At 37.9% G+C, this 15,373-nt stretch overlaps 1 protein-coding gene across 1 annotated transcript in view; it reads left to right on the top strand.

Annotated features, from left to right (window-relative positions):
• Positions 1 to 3,738: 3,738 nt before the first annotated feature.
• The window catches only part of GPR149 (G protein-coupled receptor 149), a 99,612-nt gene continuing 87,977 nt past the window's right edge, over positions 3,739 to 15,373 (top strand). The window contains 4 exon segments of the mRNA XM_066363581.1: positions 3,739 to 3,843; positions 3,845 to 4,765; positions 5,779 to 5,971; positions 11,134 to 11,585. Coding sequence (XP_066219678.1) covers positions 3,739 to 3,843; positions 3,845 to 4,765; positions 5,779 to 5,971; positions 11,134 to 11,585 — 1,671 coding nt within the window.

Raw genomic sequence — 15,373 nt, 5'->3', positions numbered from 1 at the left:
AGACACAGAGAAATATTATATTTTCATTATTAACTTTATGAAACCTTTTTAATTTTCATAAAACAAGACTAAATGTTTCCATTTGCTCCTGTATTTACTTTCTTCCTGCCAAAGCTCCACATTACTATGAATGTTATTTTATCATATTCAACTAGAATTTTTTAAGCCATTTCCTACTCTGAGTATTTTAAGGTATAATGTATGTAGACTTTTAGAGAAATGAATTGCCTACAGTGCTTTGAAACGGTATTATTACATCAAGGACTTCATAAATTAAAAACCTAATGAAAATATTGCCATGTAATTCTCTGTGGGTTGTTTTATAGACAGTAATACTACATTTGGTGTATGTTTTAAAATAACCAAAGCAGCAGTGGGACAATAATGAATAAGTCTTCACCTAAGCTGTTCTGGCATAATTATAATTTTTATTAAAATAGATATGAATTTGTATTATTAAGGAATTTGAAGACAGAATTTCTAATAATTGAAGACAATAATTGAAGCTTTATAAGTGAGAGAAGAATGAGGCCTATTTACAAGAATAGAGTAAAAAGTTTTAAGTCACAAAGGGGCTTCTTATAAATCTTTCTTCCCAGTCTTCTACAAATTATGTAAAAGACATTTAGCGTTATTCTTTTCATTATTATTATTAATTCAGAAAGATGCTCTAAAGAAAATGAGATTATGGCTAAGGGAATGGCTTACGACTTTGAAGAAATTTATATGTATGTGTTTGTGTGAGTGTGTGTATTATAAAATATAAAACTTGGTAAACAGTTGTCAATAAATTAAAAATTTGAAAAATGAGATAGTCCAAATATGCTTTTTGAGAAAGGAAAGCAAAAACAAAACTTTTTGATTATTAACATCCACTGGAAGTTTTCCCAAGTATGAGATATCAGAAGCGGCAATTAGAAAATGTGTGTCCATTGAGATTAAGGATGCAAAGCCAGACTATGATTTTAAAATCTGACTCCACCACTTTTGACCTGTGAGCAACAGTATATACCTAAGGATAATAGGATGAGCTAGGCTACCACCTGATAGCAATCAATCCCCAAACTCAGTGACTTACACAATTTTTACTTCTCACTCATACAAAGCTACTACTATAGGTTCACACAGACCTCCAGGACAACCATGATACTTTAGTGAACCCATCATTTCAGGCTGCTTGAATATTATGCCATCTTCATATTGATAAGGGCCTCCATGCCATATAGGAAAAGGGAAAACATGGAGAATTCAAGCATAGGCTCTTACAGGCTTCCACCTTTCATTTGATTACAATATTGATTATTGTCAAGTAGGCAGAAAAGAAAATTAAGATAAAGTTAGCCTGAACTATATAAATATTATATTAATTTAAAACTTGAATGGGCCTAAAATATTCCAATCACATCTCCTTATTTTACAGATGTAAAAACAGACATTCAGAGACAGTGTAAGAAATTTTGCTCAAGAGTACATAGCCAGCAACTGCAGAGCCTGGAGTCAAATTCAGATATTTCCCCTAGCTCCCTACTGGCTGCAATTCCAACACCAACCTTTGGAAATGTGCTAACTCCCTTTCCTCTCCTGTTACGCCTAGAAACCAGGGAAACATGGTGGTTGGGTGTTCCTACTCCAAATTTATACATAATAGAAAACCCCAAAATGATGATAATGATAGCAGGAATGTCCCTAGGCCTCACATGATTTTGCAACAGCTATTATTAATTTCTATTCATTCTGTTTTAACAATGTGATACTTATTTTCCAACCCAACCAAAAATCCAAAATTAGAAACCATATTAAATTATAATATTTTTGTTTCAGGCAGGAAAGAATACAATCTGAGAGAAGAAACAATAGATGCCACAGAACTTTAAACATAGTAAAAAATAAGATATGTGCATCATTTTGTACTTTCTGAAGCAACAGTATTTCAAGGTGAATTTTCTCCCAGAACTTTATCCACTCCGCACTGAAAAGTCTGTTGCTAGAGCACTGAGCTAGCTGTCATGGGTGGTTGTGTTTCCATTCGCTGAGTGAGGGGGAGATCAAACAACATGACAAGGTAAGCAAAGCACCTACTGTGATTTATTGAAGGGTATGGCTGGCAATAACTAATAGTCACTTTCCACTTGAACAGATTCAAGTCCAAAATGCAGCTTCAGTTATCTCTAAAATAAAAGGTATACTCAGAGCTCTATTACCACTTTCACTCATTTAGAGCATTACCATATCAACTTTCTCCTTTCCTTAAACCTTGCTTCCATTCAGACCCCAGCCTGGGGACAGACATCCCTCAGGTCATGAGGCTGAGCTGAGGGTAGCTACCCCAATGCATCCTGGGAAATGGCTAGCCAGAACTACTGCTGTCAGTTACTTCTTTGCTAAGCCACTCATCTTGCAGAACTGACAATTATTTAAATTAGTTCAGAGATGCAATTATTCTATGCAACAGTCCTGGCAACATCCTCATGTTTTTGTGGGATAATCTCCTTTTAGACCCTATATAATGTCATCCAACTTGAACAACTCTAAACATTATTTATTCAAATGCAAGCTTGCTAAATTTGATGACAGTAACAGAAAATATGTACATGCCTAAAGCTAGTATGGCTCAACCCAAAGAATCTGCAAAATTGAGTTTAGTGTAATGAGGACCATAATGACATTTCATTAAATACAATATATAGTTAAAAAGCAAAGCTGGTACATTCTTTTTTTTTTTTTTTTTTTTAAATGTCGATAACATTTTTTCTCTGATGGATTGTGTATTAGAGTCAGCTAGATAGAAAATATAGCTTGGACTTTTCAAAGATGGTATTTGTCATTCAAATAAAACCTGAGCAAGTGTTTGGGCTAGAATTATATGTTAAAACCAAAGGGGAAGGCTTAGCAAGGACACTGCTTCTTGTTTCAAATGAGGCAAACTGAGAAAACGGATATCATTTTGCTCATACACTGAACTCCCCTCCCTTTTGTTCCTGCTTCTCTCCTGCTTGGAGCTGACTCCTTCCTTCCTGCAGCTCAGAGGATCACAGGCTGATTGAAAAATACAGCGGTTCAGAAGAGGAGCTGTGCAGTGACTTTCTCATGCTCTCTCCCTCTCTCATTCTCTCTTTTTCTAATTCTCTCTCCCTCCCTCTCTCTCATTCTCTCTCCCTCTCTCATTCTCTTTTCCTATCTCATTCTCTCTCCCTCTCTCTCGTTCTCTCTCTCTCTCTCCCTCTCTCTCTCCTCTCCACCCCTCTCTGAATCGGCAAAGCTGAAGCCTACCTGGAAATCTCTGCCTTTGAATTCAGCCCTGGAAACAAATGCATCATTTTACTGCTCTTAGAAAGTAAATAGAGTTTGATTTTCTCAAGCAACAAACTGCTTTGCTCCATAAGAAGGAACCAAAAGGATCCACACAGCATTGCTTTTCAATCTGCTTGAGGAGCTTTTGCTTTCATCCCTGAAACTTGATGGTTTCAGGAAGGAGGTTTTGGTTTGATTATTTTTAATTGGAATGTTAAAAAGTTTCTTATTGATGTTTTAAATGGAATCCAGTTTTTAAATATGGGTTGGGTCAGAGCTAAAGGAAAAATGCCTGAGCATTTTCTGCTCGACTGGCAGGGGAGCATGTAGAGGGAAACTTGATAGGAAAAGAAAAAAGAGAGATCTGATTTGCAACTAACAGTCACACTTTATTTTGAGAATATTTACAGGTTCACTGAAAGGAAAATTAAATTCTGAGCAAGGATGATGTCTGTATTTTTCAGTAACTTATCAACAAATGACTCTAACCTATAGAAAGAAAATCATAATTCGACAGACCTTTTAAACCTGCCAGGAACTCTGGCAGGTTTAAAAGGTCTACCTTTTTTGTCTGACATGCTTAATGACTCTTGCAGCGCTGGCAGGCAGCATCTATTCGCTAGTTTCCCTGCTGAAAATGCAGAACAGAACTGTTGTGTCCATGCTGGTGGCTTCCTGGTCTGCGGATGATCTCATAAGCATCCTGTCAGTGACAATCTTCATGTTTTTGCAGTGGCCAAACGAGGTCCCCGACTACTTTCATTCTCTATGCACCATGTCTGCCTTACTATATTTATGCCAGGGCCTCTCAAGCAACTTGAAGGCGACTCTCCTAGTCTCATATAACTTTTACACGATGCACAGGACTTTAGGGAGACAGGCAGCCTCCAGAAGATCCAGCCAAGTGCTCGGTGTGGCACTGACAGTGTGGGCAGCCAGTCTGCTGCTCTCCGCACTACCACTGTATGGCTGGGGCACCTTCGTGCGCACGACTTGGAGCTGTTCGGCGGACTGCTCCAGCTCCTACGTGCTGCTCCTCTTCGCTGTGTACACTTCAGCCTTCGGACTACTCGCCTGCCTCTCAGTCCCGCTCCTTCACCAGCTGCTGTGTTCAGAGGAGACACTGAAACTCTATGCCAACTACCAGACAATTTCCCGCGGAACTTCCACTTCCAGGACCCCTCCAACTGGGGAGAGAGTGCTTTCTCTGTCTCCAGATGATGCTCTGGGCCCGGCCTTGCGTTGCTCTGTGGGACGATCCCCGAACTTGGACACCGTGTTTGGGCCGGGTCCACCCGCGAGGGCCGAGTACGAGCGCGCGTCAGGGCGCAGTGACACTGCTGGGGCGGGAGCCTGCAGGCGTGAGGACCCGGGGACTCCCTATGGCACCAGGAGCTTCACCTTGAGCATAGCGCAGAAGCGCTTCTCTTTGATCCTAGCGCTGACAAAAATCATCCTTTGGCTTCCCATGATGGTAAAAGTGTAGTTGCTCACGTGTGTGTGTGTGTGTGTGTGTGTGTGTATGTGTGTGCGTGTGTGCGCGCGCGCGCGCGCCAGTCAGTGTGAGTGCGAGTTGAGACCAGCGTCCCTGGTTTGGCGAGTCGCCAAGATACAGTGGATTTAAGTTTGCTTCCAAATGTATCTGGCACGGTTTTAGAGCCGCACTTGTAGCAAGACAATTGAAGGGTAGTGCTAATCCGTAGAGAAGCCTTTGATACCAAATGTTTCTCCTTTAAATATTAAAATTGGGGAGGTGGTGGAGAGAGTTTCGGAGCATTAGATGCTTAGTTTTCCTTGATCTGTCGTGGCCAACGGTGTTCTCTTTTCCCATAGCAATATCTGGGAGTATTCAGAAAAGGAGGTAGTTAAAAAAAAATTGTTGTTGCTGCTGGTGTATTTTTCCTAGCCTTCTGTTGTTATTCATTTCTCTCCATTTCATTCCTGCCTGATAAAGAAGAAACATGCATCCCAGCAGGAAAAGAGGAGAGGCTCAATCTGATGTAGAGAGAGAAGAGGGGGGGGCAAACAGGCTTTTGTTCAAGTCTCCATGAGGAATCCCAGTTGAGATCCCTCATGAAATCAGAGGTGGCAGGGTGCCACCCTGCTCTGACAAACTGACCTGCAAGGAGGTCCAGAGATGTGACAAAGGACTATCTGAGGACCAGGTTCAGGTTTCACAGACACCTGCCTGTTTTCCCAGAAGAATCCCTGCATTGTGGACTGTGCTTCCCTGGTGGAGACTAGAACTGGCAGCAGGCACAGACTAGGCATTCAGGAGTGTAAACCCCCAAAGTCGTTTTCGGTCTGGAGCATCAGAGACCCCAGTAATCCATTAAAGCCTGGGGCACCAGCCCAGAAGCAGAGCTTCCGGCTCTCAGGCTGTAAAGGAGCCAGGAGAAGGGGTTTGGGGCAGCATGTTTTGGGGAAAGTCCTGGGAAAGTAAAAAATGCAATGCTGGGATGTATCTGAGGCTCTCTGCCTTTGCAGATCCACATGGCGGTCCAGCACGTGGTGGGGTTCCAGAGCCTTCCCTTTGAGTCACTCAGCTTTCTACTAACCTTATTGGCCACCACTGTAACCCCAGTGTTCGTCTTGTCCAAACGCTGGAGCCACTTGCCCTGTGGCTGCCTCATCAACTGCAAGCAGGATGCATATGCAGTGGCATCGCACGGGAAAACATGTAAGTCCTCAATCGGCAGCAAATGCGTACAGTCAAATACAGAAAAGTTGTCTATTGAGAAAGTTGCCCAAGTAGGGGATGAAGAGTCCAGGGACAAATGTAAACAGTAAATAGAGAGAAGAAATTATGATGTGAAACAATTCTTCATACAGTGTTGGAAGGAATTTTTATATGAGGCAGGTTTAAAACAACTCTGTAAAGTGGTTATATATTGAATAATCATTTTAGGTAAGAAAGAGACAGAATTTATTCAAAACAGTATGAAGTCAACAAAGGCTCTTGGGCATTATATCCACCGTAGCTGTTAACCCAGAGTAAAAAATAAATCCATCTTCCAAGTCAACAGAAAGGAACTTGCATCTGAAAAGAGACGGACTCTCTAAGAGTTAAAAACTCATTATATTATAGCTCATTATTATTTAATGGAACATTAAAGAAAAGTGTTTTCATTATTTTGCTGCTTTGTATTCTTGCAGGATTTTGGAGAGTTTTCAGAGTAAACAATAAATGTCTGAAAACAGTTAGTTCCACAACAAAACTTAAGTGTATGCCTCTGCTTTTGGAAAACACACACACAGAAACCCACACAACACCTGAGTTTTAAAAATGGACAAAGGTAGCAGAGTTTGTAAATGTATGTTATATATGAATCTAGCCATGCTATTTACTTAAAAAAACAACAACTATGTTTTAAAGAGTAAACCTATAATGGGAATGGGTCAATTATGAAACTCATTAGAGTGTAACCATTCCCATACTAAGACAGGAAAAATTGAAGAATGGCCTATATGTTTTGACTCTGCTGGGCAGAAAAAGGATATTATTTTGTCATTACAGACAAAAAATAGGATGCTCTACCATTTAATACATCTAAGAATGCATCAGTGTATGCTCCATTATCTGTTCCATTAATGTTCTTCTGTTCAGAATAAGCAAGCATATTATTCTTTAACAAAGAAGGAAGGGTAAATAAAAACAATTCATAAAAGACAAGTTTAGGATTGTACAAACTGTAGAATATTAAAGTACATTCTGTAATCAATTCTGCAACAGATTTATTTTACAAACATTTTATAACCAATGACAAACAGTCAGAATCTGGTCATTTTCCAAGTATTCTCAACATTTAAAATTTAGTATATATAAATATTTTTCAACTGACTAGAAGATTTTTTTAGCATTATGGATGCCATAAGTTTTATCATTAATAAGTGCCAAATGTATCTATGTCATAAATAAAATAATTACAGAACTTAAAATAATTATGTGCTTACGGAGATTAATATTCAGAGCAACAGTGACTGCGAATATATTTCTTTCGGGCCACAAAGAAGATGGCACATAAAAGTAACTGACAAGTCTGAAAATTCTTACAGCTTATCGAATGTTTACCTTTTGTCTCTAAATTAGTGAACCAGCTCTATCTTATAGTATTTAAGATTGTAAAAGAGACAAAAGGAGTCCAGTGCCAGAAAAAAATAAAGAGTCGTAGTGAAGTAGTTCAGAGCAGTCATTTTAAGAAGTAAAGAACAACCGTATCGAAGCTGAAAATAAAGCAATGGAACAGACTGTCCATAGCTAGGAAGTGTTCTTTTGTACAGCCAAGAGAGAACAGCCTAAGGCAAGCTAGCAGAATCAACAAAAATATTAATATCTCATGTTTTAGATCAAAATCATGCCTTTCAAGATCAAAATAATATTTCTCCTCTAAAATTACCATTGACCTTATCTGTATTTATTTTTAAATTCAAGAAAGGCATTGAATATGTAGATATATAGAAAGAGGCATGGCTTCTAAAATAAAACATGAGAAATATTAGTTTAAAATGCTGATAGTTCAAATTACTCCATTCATTGTTATGATCTCTGAGGACTCTTCCCCACATAAATTGTCTTATGACTAGGAAAACACAACAGAAATTTGAAACCCCAAAGATGGCTTTTCCTCAGGTAGGCAAATGCCTGATAAGTATTATATTTAGTACTTTGACTCTTTGGGCTTATGGCTCTGATTTCACATTTAACCCTTTTTTCTCTAATGAAAAATCCCCCTTAAATCTTTATCAGTGAACTCCAGAAGCAATACAGGAAAAATTTATTTCTTAACTCAATTTACCATAGGTTCTTTTTGCAGATGTAAATATAAATCCACATCTCAGCTTCACTGAATGGAAACTGAGACATGCAACCTGATAATGAATGTCAGGACTTGGCAGAAATAATAATTCTCTCCTGTTCCAAAAATAATCTATATTATGTCTCAAAACAAAAATGTTAAAAACGGTTTTAACAAAGAGGTCTCAGGTGACAGACATATGCATTGAGTATGACTTTCAGACTCATTTTATTCACATGACATGACATTTTATTTTTATTTTTCTTTTTTTAAAATAAGAGGAAGGGAGATAGAGAGACAGAGTCCCACATGCACTCAACCGGGATCTACCCAGCAACCTGTCTGGGGCCGATGCTCAAATCAACCAAGCTATCCTCAGTGCCCAGGTCAATACTCGAACCAATTGAGCCACTGGCTGCTGGAGAAGAACAGAGAGAGAAAGGGAAGAGGGAGGGAGAGAGAAGCAGAAGGTCGCTACTCATGTGTGCCCTGACTGGGAATAGAACCCCGGAAGTCTTCAACCTGGGCTTATGCTCTATCCATTGAGTCAATCGACCAGAGCTAATGTTGTTTTTTTTAATTAAATAGTTAAAATTAAAAAAATATTTTATATAAATTCAGATTACTAACTTTAATTTCTTGACAAAATTGGAGTATCTGGTGACATTTCTCTGAAAAATTATTTTTATAATCTGGTATTATTACATATGTATAACTTATAATGAGCAAGATATGATTAAAACAAAAGATTAGAGCTAATCATGCTTTATTCAGGGTTTATTTTTCAGAATAAATACAACATTAGATCCTAACTATATTCTGATAGCTTTTAAGTTTCTTGTAAATTATTATCCAAACACTGTTAACACTATTATTATTATCTTATCTCAGTCAGAATTTACCTTTAATGTTAAAGAAAGTGACCAAAAGGAAATATTTTTATTGGTTATACTTTATATTTATAATTCATGTATTTATCCTAAATTAAAGACAGCACATCTGAGAAATTATACTTCCATTAACATATTTCTCTCATGCATTTGATTAGCAGTAAAGCAATTTTATAAAGAGATTTAAAACTCCAGTTCTGGAATCAGCTTTAAATTCAAATTTTTACCAGATAGGTAAGCTTAGGGAGATTTCCTCTACTTGTCTATTTCTCAACTATAAAATAGGACCAATAAGGTTTTTATCTTTAGGGTTGTTGCTGTATTAAATGACATGACATATGTGCATAATATGGCCTTCAACTTCCCCATGGTATGTATCACAATCCCACTTTCTTCTCATAACCTACCTCAGACTGCCTCTTGTACCTCTTCACAGAGAGGCAGATTCTCCATTGACACATTCTGAACACTCCTTCAAATACATTACTCATTTTTGCTTTATATGTTTTATAATTAGAATATTCAGCTAATAAAATATACTGCTCACAAAAATTAGGGGATATTTTATAGCTTAATATTCATTTTGAAATATCCCCTAATTTTTGTGAGTAGTATATATAAGCAAAGACATCAATTTTGTTGTTATATGATAAAGATGGGATTTTATGAAAGTTTTCATTTGCTTAGTATCCCCAAATTGAGAATTTGTCACTTTACATCTTTTTTAGAGACAAAGGAAACCTACCAATATTAAAACATCCTTTTAGTTTTTTCAGCTTTCACACTATTAAAGTAAGTTAAAAATTAGTCATTTTATTTTACTGGACTCTATTACTAGAAAAAGTAAGTAGAATTATCCAACTAGAAATATTTTTATATGAGTCAATTTTTGAAAGATAAAAAACAAGACAATAGCCTGATCAGGCAGTGGTGCAGTGGATAGATCATGGGCCTGATATGCAGAGGATCCAGGTTTGAAACCCTAAGGTCAACAGCTTGAGTGTGGGATCATAGATATGACCCGATGCTTGCTGGCTTGAGCCAAGGTCACTGGCTTGAACAAGGGGTCACTGACTCAGCTGGAGCCCCCCTGGTCAAGGCACATATGAGAGAGCAATCAACGAACTAAGGTGACTCAATGAAGAATTGATGCTTCTCTTTTCTCTCCCTTCCTGTTTGTCTGTCCCTATCTGTCTCTCTCACTAAAAACAAAACAAAACAAATTATATTTTGTCTACCATCTTGATATAACTTCATTCTTAATACATAATAATTATCTGGTATTTAATGATATTTACACAAAAATATATCACTTTCTGCCCCATTCTATCTTGTTTTTCTACTAAGACCTTGTACCATATTCACCAACTAGTAGTACTATATTTAGATACTATCATATTTTACCTGATTTAAACCATAATATTCTTATATATTGCTGATTAATTTATATTATAACTCATGAGGTTTATAGACATGTTATAAAGTGCTTCAGTTCACAGAAATATAAATATATTTATTTCTTACAATTAATTCTAAATTTATTTTTATCAAAAATGTACCTGTTGTTTTCTTTACAGTTTAGAAACTTATTGCAGCATTGTCTAATTGTAATGTAAGCATTATAAACATAAATGTCAGAAATATTATATATCAAAATATTTAAAGCATTTAAACTTTAAATATGTTAATGGTGGTATCAGCTGAATAAATCACATAATATTAAGAACTACTTAATAATTTATTTCTAGCAAAATAATGTTTATGAATAACATCTTTTATTCCAAAATAAAGAAATGTACAGATAATTGGTAGACTAAAAAAGCTAAAACTAAAACTGAATTTATATGAGAAGTTTCTAATTTATGGTCAAATATTTTGGTACATAAAACTGCTTTAATGATTACAAGGCTCTTGGGATTGTATGTATTTCAAGCCCTTTATTGTGCAAATGAGACAAATTAGACAAAGTGAAAAAATGTCTTGAAATTGTGAGGCATAATTGCTTTGAATAACTGACAAGAAGTAAACAAAAAGAGTTTTTAAATTTATAGCAATGAGGTTTAATTCATAGTAATGAGGTTTAATGCACTATTTATATCCAACTTTTGTTTATATCTGCTTTCTTAACCATGGAGTTTTGTTTTGTTTTTACATAGCCAAGAGAAGAGGTTTTGAATTCAATATATCATTTGAACATAGTTATGGAATTTATAAAATAGCACATGAAGATTATTATGATGATGAAAACTCTACATCCTATCACTATCTCATGAACTATGAGTGCAAAACTATGAAAGACTCTCAGAGAGACACTCATGTCTTCAATACCATAAAAGTGGAAATCAGCACTACACCCTCTCTCGACAGCTCCACACTAAAAAGGATCAACAAATGCACAAATACTGATATAACAGAGGTGAAACAGGATTCCCACAATGAAAAGGGCAGTGACCCACTGTGCTTTAAAAAAACAGAACATGGTATTCACTATGAAGAAACCATCTTTTTGGAAGGGCCAGAAAAAAGATTTTCTCATGAGGAGAGTCAGAAACCAGACCTTTCAGACTGGGAATGGTGTAGGAGTAAATCAGAAAGAACCCCTCATCAGGTACAGTAAAAACTGTTCTTCTTCTGAAATTAAAGTAAGACCAAATATAACAGGCATGAAAAAAATATGTATGTTGCTTATTCCAGTCAACCAAATCCAAGGGTAATTATTTACTTCAATTTCTATTTATTTTTTCTTTCTTTCTCTCTTTTTTTCTTTCTTTCTTTCTTTCTTTCTTTCTTTCTTTCTTTCTTTCTTTCTTTCTTTCTTTCTTTCTTTCTTTCTTCTTTTTAATTTAGTGAATGGAGGAAAGGCAGAGAACAGACTCTTACATGCACCCTGACTGGAAATCATCCGGCAAGCCCACTAGGGGGTGATGTTCTGTCCATCTGGGACATTTCTCTGTTGCTCAGTAACTGAGCTGTTCTTAGCACCTGAGGCAGAGGCCACAGAGTCATCCTCAGCGTCAGGGGCCAACTCGCTCCAATTGAGCCATGGCTGCAGGAAGGGGGAAGAGAGAGAGAGAAAGAGAGAGAGAGAGAGAAGCGAGAATGGCAGGAGTAGAGAATTAAATGGGTGCTTCTTCTGTGTGCTGTGACTGGGAATTGAACCTGGGTCATCCATATGCCAGGCTGATGCTCTACCTCTGAGCCAACCAGCCAGGGCTACTTAATTTTTACAATACTAAATTTCACTTCAAAGTGTCTTTTGAAGGACTTTTAATCTTTTAAAGTATGTCTACATATTCATTCAAAATCTATATATTTTAAAATTGGCAGTGTTAAATAAGCTCTTTGATAATGTAGGACAAGCAATCAGTCTAAATTCAGAACTAGACCTTCAGAACTAGACCTTCAGAACTAGTTTTGCATTAGTTAACTTTTAAATTTTATTTTTCCTTCACCCAAAAAATATTATACAAGTCCCCAAGAGAAGTATTCTTTTTTTATCTAAAAGCAAATATTTATACAAATGGTAAGGAGGATAGTCCTGCTGCAACTATACCAGACAGTTTGTCTGTGAATCTTGCTAGAAAAATCACCCCTAGTACTCAGAAATGAAATGAAGATCTATTCCATAATACACCCAAATGAACCTTGGCAAACCTTGCTGAATGTTCCATCCCTTTAACAAAGAAAGAACGGTTTTATAATGTTTTATAAAAGTGAAAGAATTTGTACATTAATCCCATTCAATTCTCTCCTAGATTCCAACCTGGCTAAAGAGATGATTTTATGAAAATGTAATGCAATGTCAATGTGAGATTGTTCTTTCCTCTAAACTCTCATTTCTGATAATTAAATTTGTCCTTGCTTTTCACACTAGGAAGAGAAGTCTTTTTCTACATGATTTAATAGAAACTGAAGTCCATTTGCACCTAGTCTCTGGAATAAAAAGCATAATTCTAGAAATACCTGCTAGAAATAATGCATTCATTATATGACCATATAACACCAATTATGAATATGAGCAGAATAATCTGAGATTTCTTTATTCTTATTGATTAATTAAAACTAATAGTATTATTCTGATATCTTCATTTTAAAATTAAGTTAGATAATAAAACAAAATGTATTATTACAATAGTTATTCATATTGTTTAGTGATTCGGTATCTCACTAAATACTTTTTATAAGTTGAAAAATACAGTGAAAATTGTTATTACTGACAGCATACAATGCTCAGTATTTTTAGAACAATGTGGTGCCCTAGCTAAAAGGGGAATCCCTACATTTTTATCATTGATTTCTTCATGAGTGATCTAAACCTTCTGGTTTTCTTGCACTTAAAAAGTAACTAATATTCATGATGAAGTGTATGTGTGTGTGTATGTGTGTGTGCATCCCCTTAACTTGCAACCACCTTGTGTGCTACTGCCCTATCCCATCCTCATACGTGCCCCTTAGAGAGTACAATTATTCTAAATCTTCCTCATTCTTTTTTTTGTTGTTGTTGTTTTATCATGAATGAACATATTTCTAACACAATATATTATTTAGTTTTGCTTATTTTGAGCTTTCCAAACATGGTATCATATTGTACCTAGGCTTCTGGGACTTGCTTTTCTTTTACTCAACATTATTTTAAATGATTCTGTTATTTTTATGTATGTTGTCAAAACATGGAGAATTATCTAAAATATCACAATTTAAAAGTCTTGGTAGTAGTTTGGAGAGTATAACTAATTAACTACCCTTATAAACATGTGAAAGGATCAGATATTGTTTACATACAAATATGGAGTCCTAAGAGAATAAAGAAGCACAACTTACCCACAAACCTTTCTAAATCAAAAAATAAAATTGTAAGGTATTTTTCCCCACCAAGGAAGGAACAGGTATCGGAGCCACCAAGTGTGTTAAGTTCAAAAGGCTTTATTCAGCACAGAGCGTTCCCCGGACAAGACTCACTGGCGTGCAAGATGGAGGTCAGGAAAAAATCGCACATGGAGAGACCTTGCGGGTATATTTAAAAAGGAGTCCCTCTAGGGAAGTCGGGCTAAAATGACGTAGAGAAATCTTACTGGCTGACAGTCAATCACTTTTGTTTCCAAGGAGTCCTAGGAAGTTTCTTTTGGGGCGCTTGACAGTGGGCGGTCCTAGCCAAAGTTCCCGGGCCTAGCCCTGGCCGGTTGGCTCAGCGGTAGAGCGTCGGCCTAGCGTGCGGAGGACCCGGGTTCGATTCCCGGCCAGGGCACACAGGAGAAGCGCCCATTTGCTTCTCCACCCCTCCGCTGCTCTTTCCTCTCTGTCTCTCTCTTCCCCTCCCGCAGCCAAGGCTCCATTGGAGCAAAAATGGCCCAGGCGCTGGGGATGGCTCTGTGGCCTCTGCCTCAGGCGCTAGAGTGGCTCTGGTCGCAACATGGCGATGCCCAGGATGGGCAGAGCATCGCCCCCTGGTGGGCAGAGCGTCGCCCCATGGTGGGCGTGCTGGGTGGATCCCGGTCGGGCGCATGCGGGAGTCTGTCTGTCTCTCCCTGTTTCCAGCTTCAGAAAAATGGGAAAAAAAAAAAAAAAAAAAAAGTTCCCGGGCCTAGGTTCCCCACGTGACCATCCCTCTATCCACCGACCTTACATTCCGATCTCTTTGTATTAATAAGGGGCACCGCTTATTTGTCTGGCTACTTCCTGCTGGGTAGGGGCATCGTGGGGGGGGGGAGATCGGAAGGTGATGGTTTTGAGGGGTGTCAGGAGGAACATCTGTTTGGCCATGAGTTGAGAAACTTCGTTGGTGCAGTTCTGTAAGAATTTAAAAAAAAAAAAAGAGAGGCAAATATGAGTTATACTCTGATAATTAGAAGAAGATTTAGGTAGGATAGGGGCAGCCCAGGTAAGAATAGGTGGCTGCTATTAGAAGTTAAGCAGGTTGTAAAAGGAGAGATTTTTGCTTAATTTTTCTTGCAGACAGTTCAGATTGAAGCTTCTTTTATCAGGCCAGTCTTACTGAACAGCATTGCTCCCTGCTTCAGCTCACTCTGGTGGCAGGTTCCTGGTGGGAGGGACAGGAGCAACAGGAGGGTCTGCATGGCCCAATTTTTTGGTGAGCCGCAGACGAGTAAGGCCCAATGGTTCTGACTCCCAGCAATCCGTATGGGGTCCCATTCATCTGGGCTGCAGGGAGCCAGGCTGGAGCTCCCTTAGAAGAAAGCTGTCTCCTGGTTGGAGGGGGACCACTGGCTGTGTTTTATTTGGACCCCCTCTGGGAGGAAGGGTCTGGTCCGCGTGTTCCCTGAGAAGATGGCGAAGTAAAGACAGAAAGGGGAGGTACGTGGCAAGAGGAGAGGGGTTGACAGGTAAGCTGTGATTGATTAGGAATGGCCTACCGTAAACCAGCTCAAAGGGGCTAAA

The sequence above is a fragment of the Saccopteryx leptura genome, chromosome 2 (genome assembly GCF_036850995.1).
Source record: "Saccopteryx leptura isolate mSacLep1 chromosome 2, mSacLep1_pri_phased_curated, whole genome shotgun sequence".
NCBI lineage: Eukaryota > Metazoa > Chordata > Mammalia > Chiroptera > Emballonuridae > Saccopteryx > Saccopteryx leptura.
This window is presented reverse-complemented; position numbering and strand designations above follow the sequence as displayed.